General features: G+C 39.1%; 4 protein-coding genes and 1 long non-coding RNA gene across 39 annotated transcripts in view; 3 read left to right on the top strand and 2 right to left on the bottom strand.

The window, feature by feature from the left end:
- Tm1 (tropomyosin 1) overlaps positions 1-12,124 on the bottom strand; it is a 28,892-nt gene extending 16,768 nt beyond the window's left edge. For 17 of the 35 annotated variants that reach the window (XM_086831885.1, XM_086831886.1, XM_086831883.1 and 14 more), the window contains exons 1-2: positions 4,981-6,174; positions 3,192-4,399 (exon numbers count right to left, since the gene is read on the bottom strand). In XM_086831885.1, coding sequence (XP_086688011.1) covers positions 3,192-4,399; positions 4,981-5,371 — 1,599 coding nt within the window. In that variant the 5' untranslated portion in view covers positions 5,372-6,174. Of the gene's footprint in view, positions 1-1,087; positions 1,790-3,191; positions 4,400-4,458; positions 4,596-4,980; positions 6,175-6,251; positions 6,506-7,551; positions 7,678-8,458; positions 8,611-12,072 lie in introns of those variants that run through there. The other 18 variants (XM_086831894.1, XM_020957783.2, XM_020957782.2 and 15 more) reach the window with 6 other exon arrangements.
- LOC147643892 (uncharacterized) lies at positions 1,441-2,357 on the top strand. Its single transcript, XR_015271421.1, has 2 exons — positions 1,441-1,710; positions 1,786-2,357. It is a non-coding gene; the product is annotated as an uncharacterized LOC147643892 (long non-coding RNA).
- Positions 12,125-12,656: 532 nt separating the features above from the next.
- On the top strand, positions 12,657-17,726 carry l(3)neo43 (cytochrome c oxidase assembly protein COX16 homolog l(3)neo43). Its single transcript, XM_020957787.2, has 3 exons — positions 12,657-12,879; positions 16,993-17,274; positions 17,336-17,726. Exons 2-3 carry the CDS (start codon positions 17,114-17,116, stop codon positions 17,529-17,531), a joined length of 357 nt encoding a protein of 118 aa, XP_020813446.1. The 5' UTR covers positions 12,657-12,879; positions 16,993-17,113; the 3' UTR covers positions 17,532-17,726.
- A 103-nt stretch (positions 17,727-17,829) lies between these two features.
- MRG15 (mortality factor 4-like) lies at positions 17,830-19,581 on the top strand. The gene is made up of 4 exons (XM_020957999.2): positions 17,830-17,992; positions 18,049-18,163; positions 18,223-18,338; positions 18,396-19,581. The coding sequence occupies exons 1-4, from the start codon at positions 17,917-17,919 to the stop codon at positions 19,379-19,381; spliced, it is 1,293 nt and encodes a 430-aa protein (XP_020813658.2). The 5' UTR covers positions 17,830-17,916; the 3' UTR covers positions 19,382-19,581.
- LOC110188298 (18S rRNA aminocarboxypropyltransferase) lies at positions 19,463-20,561 on the bottom strand. The gene has a single exon (XM_020958000.2). It carries the CDS (start codon positions 20,386-20,388, stop codon positions 19,579-19,581), a length of 810 nt encoding a protein of 269 aa, XP_020813659.2. The 5' UTR covers positions 20,389-20,561; the 3' UTR covers positions 19,463-19,578.
- Between the last annotated feature and the right edge of the window lie 45 nt (positions 20,562-20,606).

Below are 20,606 nucleotides of genomic sequence, written 5' to 3'. Positions count from 1 at the left end.
AGTGGGGATAGAAGAAAAGGAAATGGGGGGTTTAAAGAGAGCGACAAAATGACATTGAAAGCCGTTTTTTCCTTTTTTGTTTAGAAATCGACAATAAAGCAAATTATGCTTTTTGTTTTAGACCTCGTTTTGTTCACTTTTCAAAAAGGGGGAAGCGAAACGTCAATCACTTGCTGGCAGCGTGAAAAACGGGGGAAATCAAGCTTACAGAGAAAAATCTGTTTAAAATCGCAATCCTCTCTGCAGTGACGTCACACTCAACACACATACAGAAAGAGAAGGAGCCCTCGCACACTCAATTGTCTAATTAGAATTGAATTAAGAACATGACAGAGCCCGTTGGCGAATGAAAGCTGCAAGCATTAAGAGAATTAAACCACTTATTGATGAGCTTGGCGTAAAAATCATAATTAATCGAATTTAGAACACCGCTAGCTAAACGATGTGGCTTCTACTTCTTCGGCGGCGGATTCCTCTTCGACCGGTTTCTTTTTTTTTGTCGCTGAGAAAGCAGATTGTATCAGAAAGCCAGAAGAATCACTCAATTTACAAAAGACTTGACTTCTTTCTCCTTTTGGCCTTATGTAAATGCGTGTGTGTGTGTGTATGTGTGTTCTCCGCCTGGTTTATGCTAATGCTGCGCTGTGCGCCGTGAAGCGAGAGAGATAACACAACACCTGAATTTTCAAGAGGTGAATGAATTCGGTCACAGATAAGAACAGTTAACCCTGAACACCCTGTATCCCGAGTGTCCAACAATTTGCCCAAAATTCGTTCATCACGAAAAGAACAACAGAAAGACAGGAAAAACCACTGAAGAGTAAAAACAACCACACACAGCAAGCCAGAGAGAGCGCTCAGTGACGAGGCTGACACTTGCGTTGTCCCGCTCCCACACACGCACCAGCACACCGAAAACGGTGGCAGAGAGAGAGAGGGCAAACGAAAGAAGAAATGCTCGACTATCTTTTTCCCCTTTAGGTAGGATTTATGCAAAATTTATAAGACAGGTCACGCAGTCGTTTTCCCATACCAAAAGGGTAGCAAAAATTGAGCTAAGACATTACGTAGAATAAAGGCGGCTTACTTCTTCGCGTCGCACAACCTCCAACTGCAGGCGCTTGTGGAACTCCTCGCACTCATCTTTATACTTTTCCATCTCCTCTTTGGTCTGGCGCATCTTCTTCTTCAGCACGTCCAAGAGAGTGCCTTGTGGAATGCTGGTCGTCATTTTTGTGGTTTTTCTTCTTTGCTTTTATATCCAAATGAAGTTCTGGGTGTTTTCCTGGCAAAGTTTTGCACTTTTTCGACAATTTCTATGGCAGCACCGAATTCAATTTACACTTGAAATCTCGAGGAACACACACATACACAATTCAATCGAAATGAGCGAGGAACGAACACACATACAGTGAACCACCGGTTTTTCTTTTCTTCTTTCTCTTCAACTGCTTTTTCCTCGGCTTCGCGGCAGTGTTTTGTGGCAAAATTCGGTTGGGAACACTATGTGGAGTGGAATAACTCGTGTTTAAGTATTAAATATTGCTATTTGGTGGCAAAAACACACACGAATCGACGGAGAGAGGACAACGACTGCGACGAGTTGGAAATTGAAAATCGAAATGAAACAGAAACACTTGGCAGCGCCGTTGAAGCAGCGGTGGTTTGTGCGAGCGAGACAACTGCTGTGCCTAAAACGCTACTGTGTGTGTGAGTTGAATTCCGAAGCTGTTGTTTAACACTTTACATTTTACACGTCTGTTAAACCGTTTTACACGTTTACAGATACATGGAATCGAATTCTCACTTTTGGGGTCGAATTCTCGTGTAAAATTCGCTCTCGGGTGCTGTCGGGTGGATGTTAGTTAACAGAATTCGCTCTCGGGTGAAGCGGCTGTGGTGGTTTGTGCGAGCGAAACAACTGCTGTGCACCGTGCGTGTGACTTTCTGTCTGCCTCGCCTAAAACGCTGTGTGTGTAACGTGTGTGTCGGTGTCTGTATTTGCCAACGCAACTTAACGGCCTCTCTCGTCACCGCCACAACCATCTCTCCCTCTCCCTCCCACACCTGCCACTAATTGTAGGGGGGAAAAACGGAAAACACAATGCCGGTGCTTTATCATCGGGCTTATCAGCAAACTACGTAAGGCGAAACGTAATGACTAATCTGACTCTCCTATTGGCCGCTTTTCGTGAAGTTCGCAACCACCTGTAGTTTTTTTTTCCCCATCGCGATGGCGTAATTGTTTTGATAATGCAAACACTCAATGAGCGCTCGTCCATTTTTAGCCGGCGACATTGAAAGGAAATTAAAAGTAAATAAAAATACAAAAAGGCGAAGGTCGCCGAGCCTAATAATTAATTTGTTCGCCAATTTGGCCAAGTTGAGCTTTGGACGCGTGTGGTTTTATGCTTTGGCCAAATATGGCCGGGTTTTCCTTTTAGTGTTTCAAACTGTTGCCATTTTCAGACTACAGAGAATTGAATAAAGCGCTGGAAAAGCGTATAAAACCGACGGGGTTGAGGGAGGTGTACTACTAATACAATTTAGCGCGCTTATCTCAAGCTCTCTTTTTGCCCATTTACGGTTCCACCCGCAAAGAGAGTAGAAGAGTGTACGAGGAGAGCAACAGGTGGCCGGCTGGTACCGTTAGGCATTCCAGAAAATTGCGTAACTAATTAAACAATTGCCTGCAATTAAATAAACTTATTTTTGGAATACCGTCTTAACGAGGGTTGTGGGAATTATATCAGTATTGGAGACTTTCCGAAACCAAGGGAAAATTCCATAAAATATTAAAAGTTTTAAAGCAACAAATACTGCTACTACTTTCATCGAAAGACAATCTCGGCTGTAAAAGCTAAACGAAAAATGCGTAAACCTAAACGAGGTCAAGTCTTGCAAGAAAATTCGAAGCGAAGGCCGAATCAAGACCGCGGGGCCATTGAAGGGTTAAGAAAATAGCGAAAAGACGAAGGCGACGACGACGACGTAATCGCTTTGCAATGCAAAAGAACAGCGAAGGAGAATGAGACAATAACAAACTAGAGCAATCGCAGAACCTAACCAAACTTTGGACACTACTCTGGCAAGTTCAGCAACAACAACGAGGTGGCTTTAACTTGGTTTGGGAATAAACACAGAAGATAATACAGAGATTAGTAGTCAATAAACGAAGTTGCCCTTATTACCCGTTTGAGCTGCGTGTTCATGATGTTGTGAAGCTCGTTCCGGATGATGTTGAACTTCATCATGGTGTCTGAGCTGAAGATGGACCTGCCGAACGCCAGTCCGGGGTAGTCAGCACATCGTCCCTTGTTTCGGCGCGCCTCACGCTCAGCCACAATCTCGGCTGCTTCGCTGGTGCAGCGAAGCTTTGACCACTCCGCCGCCTGGTTATCGTCGTCATCGGCCAATGCAATGCCCTCGTCAATGGCCCCGGCGCTGAGATCGGTGGCCAGACTATCGCTGCTCAGCTCCATGGGGTTTCCGGAGGCTGCGGATCGCTTGCTGCGCTCCTTTTTGCCCGAAGATGAGGAGGATTTCTTCTTGCGTTCGCTCTTCTCCGATTTTTCCGATTTCTCCGACTTTTCGCCCTTCTCTCGTTTCTTTTTCTTGCTCTTAGTGGTCGGAGGAGCTGCTGGCGGCACGCCGGCCACTCCTGGCGTTGCTGCTGTGTGCGCTGCTGCACTCTCATCTTGAACACTGCTCTCGTCTGTGGGCGTGGGACTATTGCTGCCCAGAGAGTTTGTCACAGATTCGCTAAGCGGCAGGCTTAAGGTGCTTCTGCTGGGTGCCATCTCCGTTTGCTGCTGCTGCTCCTCTTCCGGGGGCGCCGCCTCGCCTCTGAGATTGGACAGAACGCCTTTGGAGTCCCCGCGATAAAGAGCGGCCAGAATTTCCTGCACATTGGGTACATTGGGACGGCGGGTACCGGAGAATCGCGGATGATGCTGGTGGCCACGTCGCTTCAGCGAGGCCGGCGTCAAGCTGTGGCCCTGACTGTTGTTGCTGTGGCTGCCAGTACCACTGGTGCTAGAGTCATTGTCGTTGTCCATGTCCGAGTCGCTCCAGAAGTCGCTGGCCGGAGAGTAGCTCCTGCTACTGCTGCTGCCCCTTCTAAACTGTTTGTAGAGCTGCGCTAGGTGCAACTGGGCCTCCTCATCGCAGTAGTAGAGCAGGTCGTCCAGTACATTCAGCTGCGCCTCGATGGAGCACCAGCGCGAAGAGAGGCCAGATTCAGCGCCGTCACTCCGGCCTCCCGGATGGCGTGTGTTCCTGGTTCCACGCTTTCGCTGCTGCTGATGATTCGGTTTCTTATCACTTTTCAACAATTGTTTCTGCTTCTGTTTCGGTTTGGCAAATGTTTTGCCAGACTGTGCTAACACTTGGTGCTTTTCTGAAAATTAAATAATACTTAGCTAGGAAGGGCGATCGACGACGGCGGGGGTCGAGCACTTTTCCGTGTTAATTATTTGGGTGTATTTACGGAATCCAATTATATTTGTGTGTTTTTGAGAATAAATTTTTGGCCAAAATTCCGCTGCAGGGATGACTTTTGTGGCAGTCGGGTTATCGAAAGGGGTTTGAGTCACGGCTACAAAGAGTAGCTCGTCCAGAAACCGTTGTTGCTCTCTCAGTCACTCTTACGCCCAAACGTAAGTCGTACTCCTTCTTTCCATTGACTGAGATGGAAACAGCTGGTAGTGTAGCCAGAGTGTTTAAGGAAATATGTCATTGGTGGAGTAAGTTTTTAGTCATTTGAATTACATATTACTAAACTGGGAGAAAAATTTGTTAGATTTTTAAAATCTTAAAATTATTTTTATAAACTTTAAACTTGTTTGGAAATTTCCTCGAAAATTCTGGCAACTCTACCATCTGCCGATGTTGGAAGTGAAGAGTAAAAGCTAAGTGCTACGTCACGTTTACATTCTGTGAATTTAAAAACACTTGAAATTTAGAATTAAAGAAATTTACGCTTTTGCTGGGTCGGTTGTTTGTCGTTGCCGCCGCTGGTGAGTAAATGCCGATGCGCTCGCTTTATTTGATGGGCCAGCGTTTGCCGGCGGGCCGAATTGCCAACGAATTTGATTTTAACGCTTTGATTTTGTGCTGGCGCCTTAACGGTTATGCTGTTGCATGTCTGCAACGGTAATGTTGGATTTGTTGTTTTTGTTGTTGTTATTGCTTTTGTTGCATTTTTCGCACTGCTATTTTGTTGTTGCTGTTGCTGTTGCTTGACTTTAACTGTTTTTGCTGCTGTTGTTGTTGTCTTGCTATTATTATTATTGTTGTTGTATCTCACTTTTTGCCATTCATATGCATTATTAACTTTCGCAGTTCCCTGAGTTAATGTTTTTTCGTACATATTTTGTTGATATTGTTGTTGCTTGTGTTATTTGGTGCGTGTTGCTAGCTTGTTGTTGTTTTTGCTTTGCTTTAGTTATAGTTTTTTCTTTCAAACAGCTGAGCTCATTGTACCGCTAGTTTGCCTATTTTTATTGATGATTTAATACAGATTTTCTTTTTTTTTTTGTTGTTATTGTTGGCTCTTTGGCAGATTTTCATTAGCGCGTGAAAATTGCCGAGAAAAGTTTCCGCTACACTGTAACTCTCTGCTGTTTTTGAACTTTATGTAATTGAAAGATCACTAGAATTGCATTTGAGGCGACTCAAATGAAAGCAGTGATTTGAATTTATTTATTTAATTAATTAATGTCAATTGATTGCTTGTTAATTATTTAATTTTCCTGCTGGCGGGCGCTGCTGCTGGCTGGTTTTCTGCTGCTGCTTTTTCCACGCAGTGTTGTACTTGAAAATGTGTTCGCCGCGGCGATCATTTTTTGGGGCCATTTGAAAATGTGCCTCTCTCAGTGGCTCTCTATTTAGCCCGCTCTCTCAACTGCCCCCATGTGGCAAGTGTGTGGGAGCGTGTCAGCGATATGTATAGTATGCAGTTAGAGCGCAGGGCGAAAGAAAAAGAAAGCTAGAGCGAGGAAATGCGTACGCTCTCTTTACGACCGCTGAGAGTTTTCCATTCTTGCCGCTCCCGCCGCATTTGATTCATTTAATTGCTTATCTCTTCTTTTGTCTTCGTTTTCTGGTTATTAGTCAGTTAGGCATCCGTTGTCATCATGTTTATTTTAAAGCCCGGGGCTGGGCCAAGTAAACATGCTGCCTGATAATAGTTCTATGCTGTCTGATAAGCATTATTTACTTTTTATAAGTTTTCAAGAGATAAGTGTTACCTGCACCACACCTCTATACTTGACGATTTTCTTGAAACGCTGCCAATTGTCAGTGTCCTTGGAATACTTTCCCGAAATGTCTCCCAATCAAAAGTCGAATCGCAATTCGAATTTTTTTTGGAAACCTACGGCCGCACTGTGAACAATGTTCTAGAATTTAGATTCGCCACAGCGTTTGTGTGTGTTCTTTTTTGCGAGTAAATCTTTTTGGCAAACGAACAAAGATTCAGCTGCGTTATTTGATATTACCCCAAAATGCATAGCCGCCTCTCTCTCGCACTCGCCTCTGGCTATTTTCAACAAATTTAAAAATAGCGCCATCTTCGAGAGGCGTTGCCAACAGCTAGTGGAGGTAGAGAGAGAGCAAAAGCAAGAGAGCGGCAGTGCTGCGTGTCAATTGCTGACTGCTCTTTCATTTGTTTGAAATTTGAAAAAAGAATTTATGATTTTTTCCATTTTGGAATTTCCTGGCATGTTTGCCGTTTCCCCCCAAACATTTTCTCCAATTTCAAACAGCCAAGGTGCCATGAAATTGGCGTTAAATTCCCGCGGCCCCATTTTCTAGACACTTTCCCCCAAAAAACCGTGAGCTGTCACCAACTCGTATCAGAAATTGGTTGTATAAATTTATGTGTATTTCTTGCCTGGCATGCATTTCAAAATATTGAGCATAAGCATAAAATATATGTATTATATATCTATATTTCTTAAGAAATAAACTAACATGTGGTAAACTTGTTGGGGAAAAGCGGAAAATGTTTTAGGATTCAAGACATTTTAAGTCTGACAAATGGGGGAGTAGATTTCAAATGATTAATGGACTGTTTTCCTTTGGGTTTATGTTTTTTTTTTCTTAAGTGATCTAAATAATTATGATTTTTTGGGGTGTGCTTTTAAATATCTTGTGGTATTTTTTTTTTTAATTTTTCAAAGTTAAGCTAAATAGATTGTTCAACAATTAAGTAACTAACTAATGAGAAACAATAAGCTAACAAAATGTTAGTTAGTAGTTCAAATGAATTGGGTCTACTTTTTTCGAATTTTAATTTTGAGATTGAAACAAAAATAATAATTTATTAGCAATTACAAGATTTTTATAAATTTATTGAATAGTTTGATAATGTAAAATAAGGTTTCTAACTAATATTATATATAAAATCTTAGTTCAAAGTCCTGTTTTTTAAGGTTACTACCAAAAAATGGGGTTTACCCTAAGTCTTATTAAGCTAACTCTTAAAATCTTATTCCAAAATTTGTAAATGTTATTCTAAATGTTTAAATGAAAAAATGGTAAACTTACGTTCTGCAGGGCCTTGTTCTTCTCCTCCAGCTTGCCGGTGACCACAGTCAGGGCCTCCTGGGTCTGATCCAGGTCGTTCTCAACGGTCTGGATCTTCTTCTGCAGCTGGCGAGCCTCCTCCTCGGCCTACAGTTGCGTTATTTAAAATGTATACAAAAAGAGCAATTAGAAATCAACACACATCGACACGGGAATTGCATGTGTTAACAAGATTTATGGTGTTTGTTGTGTGTAAAGCCGTTCATTATGTTTTTTGTAGCAGCAAAATGTTTTTCGGTGCGTTGAATGGCAAGGTGCGTTTGCTTACACCGAAAAAAATATGATTTAAATACTAAGTACTCTAAATGTTTACAAATCTTATACTTTAACAAGGAGTAGCTTAGCTAAAATCGAAAAAAATGTTTTATATATTTTATTACTATACCCTTGCAAGGTATTATAATTCTAGTTAGTGTATGAGTCTATAAACCCTATAAATTTTTAGCCTTAGCTATGAGCTTTTTAAACTTTGATGTATCGAACAAATTCATATGGAAAAATATCGATTTAAATAGTTCGAATATTTGAAGTTTAGTTGTGAATTGATTTTAGATTCCATCCTACTTATTATAATTCGATTGTAACATGCAAGGGTATATAAACTTCGGCTACCCTTTCTTGTTAAGCTTTATAATGAAGACAGTGAAAATTTTATAAACTGATCTAATACTGTCAAAACTGTTTGCTTGTCTTTGATAAGTTCTTGAGAAGTTATTTATAAGGAATATACATTTTAAAAATCTTAAAATCGCAATATTTGAAATTTTTTTTCTCTGTATATCTGATTGTTTATGCTTCAGGAGGAGGGGCTAGTAAGGCGGATGGCGGATGAGGGGTGGCTTGTACTGGGTGGCTGTGGCTGACTCACCTTCTCGGCGCGGGTGTTGGCATCGCGTGCCTCCTGCTCGCAGACGAGAGCGCGCTCCAAAGCTCCGTCCTTGTCGACTTTCATCGCTTGCATCTTCTTCTTGATGGCATCCATGTCTGTGTTTGTTTTGCTTTTACACTACTCGAAAGAAACTGCAATTGAAACGAAGACACAGATTGAAATCGAAATCGAAAACTATTGTTAAACTGCAGCCAATAAGGCAATTAGCAAATTTATGCGATAATCATCAGTAGCAAAACAAAAATGAAAGAAAACTCGACTTGTGCGAAAGTGAAACTGTGTTGAGGAATTCATTTGCATTTTACGATTGATTTCTACTATTGAATATTTTTATGCAATTGAAGAGGGTTAAAAAACTCTCATCTTATTATCTTTTCATTATAAACTATATTGGGTTCAAAGAAGTGATAGTTGTTGATTTTTTAGTAATTGCTTATTGAACTTTATTATTTTCCTGTTAACTTATTACTTTATATTTTATTATAATAATTATAATGTTATACTATTATAATTTGTACCATTTAAGTGAAAGAATTCTTTATTGTTAAATACCTTACATATTATCTAGGCTTAAATCTTTGAACACAAAATTTTATAAGCTGATTTTTAACCAGACAAGACAATTGTTGTATATAAATTCCTTTATTAATATTATTATCTATATGGTAAATAACCACATTTATTATCACTTTAAGGCTTGATAATTCAATCCTATCTCTTTCTTTAGAGCATCATTAAATATACCTATTTTTTTTTAAATACTCAAAAAAATATCAGTAGATTCACAATAATCCAAAAAGTGGATTCACCAAAAGTTTATTGATTTAAGTCTCAAATTATGTAAAGTTACGATAGCATACTTTAGGATACGATAGATACTTTTCAGTACTGTCTGCCTTGGCACTTTGTGAATAGTTATAAGTATTAGATTTATTTCCCAATTTCGAGATCGTTGATTTTAAAAGACTTTATTTTTTATTTATAAGCACAAAAAGGTGGCAAAACCAATTAATTATTTTCCCTTTTCAAAAAGTTGAGCCACCTCAAAAGTCATACGGACGCATTGTTCAAGCTTAACCAGCTGATAAATTGAGAATTTAATATTTTGCCGGCGTTTCTTTACGACTTTTATTGCTCGATTCTCATTCCATTTCACATTGGAGGTGATCTTCTTTCTCCAACTGGGCTTCAATTTGTTTTTCGAGAGTGTCTTCTCATCTCACAGTAAATCATTAAAGCCAGAGAATACCTGAATAGGTGTAGTGCACGTTTTTGTTTTGAATTCTTGTCTTAATTTATGCCGATCACATGGGATCTGTTTTTGGAACTGTGAAGCGAAGCTGGGGATATGGGGAGTAGAAAGAGTTCTACCACCAAACCAAAAATTGTGTCAGTTGATTAAATGAAATCTTAACTGGGCCAGGGGATTGCTTTGTATGTTTTTAACAGGAGGAAGAAATACTATTACTATCAGTCAAGGTATGCATTTTTGGTTTATATTTCCACTTTATATATGTTATCTTCTTTTATATCTTTTTATCTGCTTTTCTCCCAAAGTAAATCTCTTAATTATCTTTTTAAGACATTCTTTTTAGTACTCTCTTCCTCTAAAATATCTTCTCTCTTGCCCTCTAAATTCTTCTGTTATCAATGAACTCTAGAGATAAACTCTCCTCTCCAACTAAAGATTCCCCTCGAATGAATCACCTGAACAGTCGGCTGCTGTAGACTATTTTTCCCCCTGGCCAACTCAATATCCCAGACCTTCTGACTCAGAGTGGACGCAGCTGGAGGGTTCTTGGCCCCTCCTTAATATCCACTCCCTCCGAGGCCCACTTGACCAACATTTGTCATGGCTTGAACCGGCTAATTGACTCGAGTTTCGCATCGTGAAATTTTAATTCTTTATTACGACGCGACTCCTTGCTGTCATTTATTTTTAAAACCTCTGTTTACATTCCAGAGTTCGTTCTGATCCGACCGAAGAGAAGTGCCAAAGCACAAAAAAAAGAAACCCAAATTAAATGTTGAATTTTAATGAAATTGCAATCGAAGCAAATTTTTTGTTCAATGGAACATGCAAATATATATATATATCTTTATATGTATGAAATATATGTCGATTGAGGTGACACATTGAGTTATGTTTGCGTTGATTCAGCACAAAAATCACCAGCATGACTTCGTATAACTTTCGGCAATGACATAGATTTATTAATTTTAACAAAAAACTGGGCCTATATCAGGAAAGACTATCAGTAAGAAAGGGCTTGTGAAAATGGATTCTTTTATATCTTAAAGATACCAAAAATATATTCCTAACCTAACTCTTATTTATTATTACATTACATATATTATTTATTTGATAGTATAACTCGATTAACTTGCATTTTTATCCCAGTTACTAAAAACACCTCCTTCTTGGTTTTTTAATCTATAAATTGTATATATTTCTCCCACATACATTTCCAAATTATCCAACGGAAAAATCCAATTTTCATTATACTGAATAGAGAATTTTCTAATTATAGGATTTCAATAGATACACTCCGTTGGCTTACGTATTTAGGTCTAATGCATATATAGATTCCTTAGCTGAAAAGCTCTTCCACTCTCTATGTTCTCTAAGCGTTTTATCTCTCGGAAAGTATCTAAAAATAGTCCCATAGAGGCATCTGTTGAATATCTTTGCCCCTTGGCGATATTACTTAATACTAAATTGAGAATCTGAGAGAAGAGAGCTTTCCGGGAAAGAATTCTTAGTGGATTTTCGCCTACGTTCGCCTCAGAACCATTTGGCATCTGTGGCCAGTGGTCGTGTGTATCGAATTTCGCAGATACAAAATTGGAAAAGAAATGTTATACATATGGAATTTATAAATAATAAATTATTGCTAAGAGATTGTTGCCATTAATGAAAATTAACCTTTGCTGATAAAGATATATCAAGATGGACCTTTATCCTATCAAGATATTCATTTAATCTTTTCATTTACTATACGTTTGTTATCATATATTTTTTAGACACCAACTATTTACCCTTCCTCAATAAATTTTCCCCCGTTTTTCACAACTCTCCCTAACAATAACTTTAGCTGAATTGAATTATACAATTTAGAGACCATTGGCAATGTTTATACATCTCATAAAATGCTTTTAATGGAAGTGGAAACCCTATATGTCAACTTGTGGTCAGCATACAAACTTGACAAGGCCCAGAGAATCGTTATTATTAGTTCTTATCGAACTATGCAAAAGGTGCTTAACCTCTATTTGGGTTTTTGGGCTCTGTCTTAAAAATATTTCAAACGATTTCCTCTGCATCCTTTTTAATTTCGTAATACTTGCGGTTTCTTCAACTTTAGATTTTCACAGCACTTTGGTTTGATTTGAAGTTAGTTTAGCAGAAACTTTTAATATTATGTAATTATTTTGATTTAATTTCGGGATATTTTTGGTGTAACTTCCAAAAATTTGGGACAGTTTTTCAAATTGGTTTTGAAGCACTTTCGTATAGTTTTATAAAAATTCAGCAATATTTTTGTTGATTTTGTTGATTAAAACGTTAGCGTATTCCTTTTTTCTTTACTTACACAACTTTTATTCGGAGTTATCCGCGACTTGAACGGATTGTGATGTTCAACTGAAAATATTTATTCAATATGTTGACGTTCGATGCTAGCTTTGGTCGATTCCGACCGATCTGGCTTCGTGTGTGCGTGCGAGAGTATCTGTGTGCGAGAGCGGGCACTTTTCGGCCAAAAAGCGAGGCGAATCCGAATCTGAATCGGAATCGGAATCGAAAGCTACATATGTTATTGCTGTTGTTGTGGGCCAACGTTTATTTTGGAACTGCATTCTGGCCTCTGCTCTCGATCTGCGTCAAAGAGAACCATCCGCAGGAGTGTATTAGGTGAACTTGTGCACTGTGCGAAATAAATAATATAAAAATGGAATGGGTATAATTAATAATTTTTTTAAGCAGACTTATTATTAATATATTTAACAAGAAACCGCCTTTTATGCCTAAATGATATTAGCTGTTTATATTTATTTTACTCTTTGTATTATTTATATTAAGGAGAAGATGGATTATATAGTTGAATTAAATGTAATCCACTCACTTCAGTAAAAGTAATAAGGTGGAAACGATCAAATATGTACTCTAAATATAAATACTATAATTTACATATAGAACACAAGGAAAATATGTCAAAATATTGATCCATAAATCGTTATATTAATTTATTACAAGGAGCAATAAATAAAAATAAATCTACTGTTTTATATGGCTATTTCCTTAGCTGGCTTCCCTACACCATTTAATTGTACTCCACTTGAAGAGATTTAGACTTGGAAGACTATGTACATGTGTAAAAATTAAATTATTATGTAAATAAGTATGTAAGTAATCTCTTGATGATAAGATCTTCCAGCACTTAATCCTAATCATTTTCAAGCTACACTTCTGTCAGTGTATCTGAAATTACCGCCCCACAATATCCAATATATTTACCTTTCCCGAGAGAGCCCCCAGTTGACTTCGGCTAGCGATCGGGCCGTGTCTGTGTGAGGACCGAACACCTTCGGCTGATTTATGATCACCTAACACAAGCACAAAAAAAGCAGGCGCCTGCGCCCTTTCTTCGTTCTTCCGCTCTTTGCTCAATCCTTTCTCCCGCGCGGATTTTGTGGGGCTTTCACCTGTTCGCTCAATGTGCGTGTGTATGGGTGCTCAGGCCTTTGGAATCGAACAATTTTTATTCAGCCTATTTTTGAATATTTCCCCGTATTTCGAAAAGCTTTCCTCACCCAGTATTTTGACGATTGCAAAATATATTTCCAATACAAAGCCAACAACCATTTCTCTTTTCTTTGCAGCTGTATGTGTTCGTGGATCTTTTTGTTTTGCTTTCTGATGTTCTCGACTTCTATTTTTAATTTTCAGTTATTGATATGCCAAAAAAATCTTGTTTCACTAAGGTATATGTATGTATTTCACGCCATAGGTCTACAGATTATTATTATTTTTCGTTCTCCATGAATATATCCTATGCGATTTCTATAGATTTTTCAACGTCATGTCTCTGAACGGAAAACATTTTGCTTGGCAATCACTTATGTATGTCTCAGATTTTTTGATTTTTGTAACTGTCTCAGAAAGAAACGCATCAATGATTCATCATAAGAGTTCAGAACGTGAAAATCTTTTGAATGCAATTTCCTCATAATCATTGTATGTAGATCCGATCTCAAGAAACGTACATATGTACATATAAATGTATCTTTGGCCTTGTAGATTCTTTTTCGACCACTTGGGCACGCTCACTATTTTCAACTTTGATATTCGCTTATTAATTTAATAAAATTATATTTTGGGAGATTTCGGAAGTTGTAAAGATTCTCTAAATGATTCTGATGAAAGATTCGGAATATTATCTACAAAACTGTATAAGGCAAAATATATACAATAGAGAACATAATTAAAATTTAGAATAAAATGAAATATATTAACCAAAATGAATATTATATTAATTTGTGATTGTATGGTTTATCCCAAAGACGATTCCTTTAACAACGAAAGTTCACTAGTACTTTTAAACTATTTAATGTTTTATAAAGTATATAACTAAAAAAGCAAAAGCAATTTATTTGGAAATAATTATATTATCATGCAAGTAGTAATTCAATTTAATATTAATTGATTTTGTTTTTATATCGGAATAACTTCTCTATTTTTATTTGTTTTTCTTTTTTTTTTGAGTTGGATTTAAGCAGAAACCCTAATATTTTTATTTTATAATTGTAAAATCATGATAAAAACAATCTAAATAGGTGTTTTGAATTAAATATGAATTGTTACATTTACAATTTTTAACCTTTAGATTACTTTGAATTTATTTTTAATATTTACTTAACTTATAAAACAAATAGGTCTTTGGCATCCTGAAAGAATGATATTGCTACCAATATTACCTACTTTATCCTTGCAGTTAACACCAAAATTAATAAGCTATAATTTCTTCTATTTATAGAATATCGCATTATATAAAAAATATTATAAATGCAACCAAGCCCAGCTATAAATATCAGCAAAATTGATATAAGAAAATGTACCCCTCCTTTTTTTTACTTGTCGTCTGGTCTTGGAGAAAATTATGTTTTTTTCAGCACCGAGGCGCCGAAAAAGTTTATAATTAAAAATAGCAACACCCACATAATGACGTAATTGTTTTCATTCAAAACAAGAAAGTTGTGAAAAAGTAAACTAGATCGATATATATGTGTATTTATACTCACATAAAGGAATAGGCATGAGAAAGGCCCTTGAGAAAAGTTGAAAATATTGTAAAACAGCGAAAAAGTCAGAGCAACTTGCTAAATAAGAAAACAAAATCATGGTCAACGAAGCTGCTAACATGTGTTAGTTATGGAAAACCAAAGTTTTCATAATTCCGAAAAAATATACGTGAAATAGGTACAAGTATACGTTTGTATATATGTATGTACATATTTATGTTTATATCTCTCAACTTAGCTCAGTCAAGTGCACGCAATCTTGCTGGAAAAATCGCAACCATATTTGGTGAAAATAGCATGGAAAAGTGCTTCGTGACCTAGGGGCATAGACGACTCACAAAAGTCGATAACATGTAGAGGCACTTTACTCAAAGTCAAATATTAATAAAAAGTTTATTGAGATAAAAAAAAAATCATAATTAACAAAAACCTTTCATTATATTTTAAAGTCTATTTCAATTTTAATTGTTGGAGTATCCGTTTGTTATACCCCTGCATTGTATTATCATTTTATTCAGAATCTTGTAACACTGTGAATGAATTTTCCCAACGAATGTAAATATTTTAAGATAAGTTATGATCGGTTTCCGACTCGTTCTTATAATTCAATTGGAAACTGCAAGGGTATATAAACTTTTTTTTCCCGAAGTTACATTCCTTTCTTGGATATAAATTATTTTGTAATGAACAATTTCAAAATGTTCTGAAAAAGTTAACCATATTTTGAAACTATAAAGAAATTGTGGGCTGCCTCAAAAAAAGGTTTCCAATTTAATTTAAATCTTTTTAACTTCAGAAAAATCATGTAAATTAAGCTCATTTTAAGGTAATTGTTATCTTCACCATTTTCAGCGATACCTATATATTTTCTTTGAGAAATAACGGTTGACTGAAAACGATTGGCAAAAGTGTTAAAATAAAATTATTGCCTACATTTGGGCCACAAGATCAATCATTTTGAATTCTCTAAAAACTTTCGGAAAATGAAGAAAGTTAAATTTTCAAATGAATGCTCAGTGAACAATGGGTAGAGGCCAACAAATAATGAAATATAATCTGTAAAGTGCTGGAGTACGCAGCAATATGAGCCGGCATCGAGGAGTGTTTTTGGAGGTGTGGACTATGCTATTGATGAATCAATTGGCGCCGGCTCCTTGTGAATGAAACGATTGCGAACTGGTTATGGTCGGGGAGCTTTATTGTGCCAAAAGGAAATCTTCGCAGCAAGCTACAGCTACTTGCCTTCCCAAAGTTTTCCAAGGTGGCCAAGGTGAGCCGGATCGAATGTCATGTGTGGTGTGCTTGTGAACAGCGTTTTGGCGCTCTTCAACATTGTCAGTGTCAATTATTTGAGAATTAAAGAGACACCCGAGACCTTGAACTTATCGCCAAACCGCATGTAAATATATAAATTAGACGGGCGCCGGAAAACAATTGTTGTTTAGAGATTCAGATTATTCTCGCACTTGGCAGGTTGCACAAATCTTTTGATTCGCGTTCGTTTCAAGGGCAGCGCTATTTCAATGCTAGGAAACAGCTGCAGAAAGTTATTGACGTGAACCAAAAGTGTGTGTAACAGAAAAAAAATTTATATTTTTCGTTTTAATTTTATGAAAGCTTTGTTGGGTTAAAACAATTAAGGGATTAATGGTTCCGAAATACATGGAAAATGATCCCAGAAGCGTGCTACAAAAAGTAACGTTTTTTTAAGCAAGAAGAAATTGTAAATTTTTACCGCTTTTATTACAAGCAGTGATTATTAACTTAGACTGCAATACGAATTCTGCTGGTAGAACTCAGCTTCAGCTTTCCCTCATGGGGTTTTTTACACATAGAAAACCGTTGTGGTTATTTATCACTTAAAATAAATTAACAGAGAAATCTTTTCTGTATATACTTTTTGAATTGAGGTCAAGGTCAAAAGTACTTGGTTTTGTCTGGGAAACGCGGGAAAGATTTCAAAATTAAAAATGTTGATGTGGTCAGATTATAGGGAAAACAATTCATATTTCCACTGTGACTAATGGTAAGTTGTATTTTAGTATTTGAAAACCTTTTAAATTTCTCAGTTATTCAAAATACATAATACTTATTAAATAAAATTCTTTTAAGAAAAACATTTTAATTTTATAAAATATGACATACTATCAAAAATTTATTGGCATTTATATAAGAAAAGAACGCGTTAATTTTTTTTAAATTCTGTTTTTCAGCTCGAAAAGTCTGGCAACGCTTGCTCATTGAGACGATACTCAAGGCTTGCCGGACTGTGCGTCTTAGTGTGCCCAGCTGCCGTCGAGCGAAAATTGGCCCTTTTTCTGAAAGATTTACGGAATGGTATCGATAGTGACAAATGTTTTGCCAGCTCTAATAGTTATGTCTTTCGCCGAAAAACTAAACCACTACAGTAAACGGAAATCGTTTCGATATGGGATTCCCTTCCTGGTTATGATGGTCGCCGGCTCATTTGGCCTGCAGCAGTTCTCAAACCTCAGGTTAGCATTCATGGATCGGCTGGAAACTCGTGTTATAACCCCGAATTTGCACTCTTTGCAGGTATCAGTACTCCAAGAAACAGCCGGTGACTCCGGAGGAGATGAAGAAATACGGCGTAAACATGAAGAAACGCCAGGAGGTGACGCTGGAAACTGAGTACGACAAGGTGAAAAACGTGGACATTGATAACTGGGAAAACAAACGTGGTCCACGCCCCTGGGAGGAGGAGGGCCAGACGACGGCGGCAAAACATTAACTATTTTGTTATTCAGGAACAATTTGGCCCACTGCCTTAGCAATTTCCTCTACAGTAGGGCGGTCAAATTATCCTATTCGACTCAAACAAATGTTATCCGTGTTAAGGACTTGCTGAAAGCAGACTGTTTGTTGTATATAGTCTTAAATTAATATATAAAAATGTTTATAAAAGGTGAATGATATTTTGTTAAAAGGGGTTTTTTTTAATAAGCTCGGAAATTATAATAAGAACAACAAAATTAAAGAATTATAGAATTTAAATTTTCACCATTATTTATACAGATAAGATATTCGGTATTTTTTTCTTTCCAACTGAAGGCCATATTGCTTTGTTCCAACCACGGTCACACTGATCTCTAATATTTTCTATTTTCAATAATAAAATGGGAGAAGTTAAACCCGCAAAAGTGGAAAACTGGATCGCAGGAACGTCCGATGCAAACACACTGTTTGCGGATGGTAAGGCGCCCTCGGGCTATACAAAAGTTCCTCTAACCAATTCTCCCGCCTTCCAGGTGAACGGGTGCTGTGTTTCCACGGCCCGCTCATTTACGAGGCGAAGGTGCTGAAAACAAAGCCTGATGCGACGCCGGTCGAATACTACATTCACTACGCAGGCTGGAGCAAAAAGTATGCACGGGATTTGTAAGCAAAGAAACCGCTCTGCAAAAATATCCTCTTAATTCCAGCTGGGACGAGTGGGTGCCCGAAACCCGAGTTCTGAAGTACAATGAGGACAATGTTAAGCGCCGCCAAGAGCTGCTGGCGAGCCAAAGCGCCCCCTCGAAGAAGGACAATAAGAAAGGTGTGTTTCCCTCTTGGTTGTTGTCAAACCATTAATACGATTGTGTCCCCAATAAAGGCAGCGCCAAGGCAAAGAAAATGGAGCAGATAAGGAACGAATCTCGCGCCTCCACACCTTCAAAGGATAGCAACACATTGCAAGCGACAGTCAGTAGCACACCTACGACGAGTGCGGGACCGACAACCAAGTCAGATGCCATTACCACCACCAACACGGCCACCAACACCTCCGTCACTACCACCTCAACCAGTCGGGCCAATCGAAAATCGACACAATCTGCTGCGGTTGCGGCTACGTCCGGCACGCCAGTTGACAAAAAGGAAGATGCTAACACGACTGCGGAGATCACAGAGGACGAGGCTGCCACACCGGTCGCGCCGAAAAAGAAGCGGATGAGCGAACAGCGCCCGTCGCTGACAGGCAGCGACGTTGCAGCAGAAAAGCCGGCTCCGGCGCCCACCACTCCATCCACACCTACCGCAGACTCCGCATCGTGTGTGGAAAGCGAAGAAGCGTATGCCGCCAAGGTGGAGGTAAAGATCAAGATACCCGACGAGCTAAAGCACTATCTGACCGATGATTGGTATGCGGTGGTGAGAGAGCACAAGCTATTGGAGCTACCGGCCAAGGTGACAGTGCAGCAAATCGCAGAACAGTATTTGGCGCACAAGAAGTCTGTGAAGTCGACTAGCGCCAGCAAGGAGGTGGCCATTAATGATGTTCTAGATGGCATTGTGGAGTACTTTAACGTAATGCTCGGTTCCCAGTTGCTGTATAAATTCGAACGTGCCCAGTACTCTGATGTGATGCAAAAGCATCCCGATACTCCGCTCTCAGAGCTGTATGGCTCCTTTCACTTGCTGCGGCTCTTCGTGCGTCTGGGCTCCATGCTCAGCTACTCAGCGTTGGACCAGCAGTCCATGCAGAACCTGATTTTGCACCTGCAGGATTTCCTCAAGTTCCTGGTGAAGAATAGTGCCATGTACTTCAGCATGAGCAACTTTATCAACGTGGACCCCGAGTATGTGCGAAATTCACAGTAGTCGTCGGTCCGCAGACAATCAAACATCTCTCACCCTTTGACTTGATGGAACGACTCTGAAGTGAATATTTCATCGAAACAGTTTGCAATAACTCTTTAGTTGCTCTTCACAACTGGTTTGTAAATTAAAAAACGCACATAACAAGTTTTGTAATAAGCTAATCGTAATGATAATAAAATGTCAGCACCTTGTAAAAATTAGCCCTTGGCTTTAGCCTCCGCCCCATCAGCATCGCTTTCTTCGCTTTCCGCCTCGCTGCTACTGCTGCTGGTAGGATAAAATTCGCGCAGATCTCTTGGCTTATCTCGCTCCTGCTGCTCTTTTTCAAGGTACTCGTTTTGTACCTTTAGAATCTCATCGCTGCTCTTGCACGTCGCATATGCGTTGAGGAGCTTCTCGTTGAGCTCGAGAAAAGCGTGGCCCCAGGAGAACTTGCCCAGAAACCAACGAGCCTCATCTGTGAATCCACAGATGTGCAGTGTGGCAGCGATGGCCTCTACGCAGCTGAGTTTACACGGTTTGCCGTAGTTGATGGGATTGGCGGCCACGAGGAATGGCAGTAATCGCGGATGAGGGCTTCGCATCCTGCTAAATGGAGTTTCGTCTAGCTTGGCCCACGAGCAATCGATCACGGCCACGCCAGAGGAGGCCACAACATCACGATCCAGCGGACTGACGCACAGCTGACCAACGGGAGAAAGGACAAGGCCGGCAAACTTTTGTCCCAGGCGGAGATTGGAGATCAGACCCAGACGTGCTAACTTTCTGCCCGAGCACTTCTTGGGATCGCAGTGGTTAAGGTCCCACATAGCCACTGCAAACTCAGGCGGCTGGCCAAGATCATCCTTGCCACCGCCAGAGGATTCCGAATCCGAGCTATCGCCTCCGCTGCTACTAGCCAATTCGTTGGCCTGTTGGGCTAAGCTACGGGCGCAATTGTGATTCGTCTTGACATTGCGGTAGAGTCCTCCGCCTTTCTTTCCTTTGCCTCTATTCCGGCCACTCATTCTTGTCGGTAGATGCTGGGAGTGTCCTAAAGCTAAAAAATACAACTTTTGTTTTTCAGAATCTCGTGGTGGCAGGGCTGCCAACCCGTTATTTTGGTAGCATTGAAAGGTGGCGCAATGGAATCGAATACATGGTTTTGTGACGTCACTTATTTAAGAAATGCAAAAACGTCAGTCAATTCGCAAAGTGTTTTTAAAAAGGGAAGTGGTATCATCTA

This window comes from Drosophila serrata, unplaced genomic scaffold, assembly GCF_035046125.1.
Source record: "Drosophila serrata isolate PLE 108 unplaced genomic scaffold, ASM3504612v1 contig_241, whole genome shotgun sequence".
Classification (NCBI taxonomy): Eukaryota; Metazoa; Arthropoda; class Insecta; order Diptera; family Drosophilidae; genus Drosophila; species Drosophila serrata.
Note: the sequence above shows the minus strand (reverse complement) of the source record. Positions and strands in the feature narration are given on the sequence as shown.

What these genes read in the sequence shown, in the direction of transcription:
- MRG15 (XM_020957999.2), top strand. Translation starts at nt 17,917, where the DNA reads ATGGGAGAAGTTAAACCCGCAAAAGTGGAAAACTGGATCGCAGGAACG. An exon ending in AAACACACTGTTTGCGGATG is followed by an intron (nt 17,993 to 18,048) that starts GTAAGGCGCCCT and finishes CCCGCCTTCCAG; the next exon opens with GTGAACGGGTGCTGTGTTTC. An exon ending in TACGCAGGCTGGAGCAAAAA is followed by an intron (nt 18,164 to 18,222) that starts GTATGCACGGGA and finishes TCTTAATTCCAG; the next exon opens with CTGGGACGAGTGGGTGCCCG.
- LOC110188298 (XM_020958000.2), bottom strand. Translation starts at nt 20,388, where the DNA reads ATGAGTGGCCGGAATAGAGGCAAAGGAAAGAAAGGCGGAGGACTCTAC.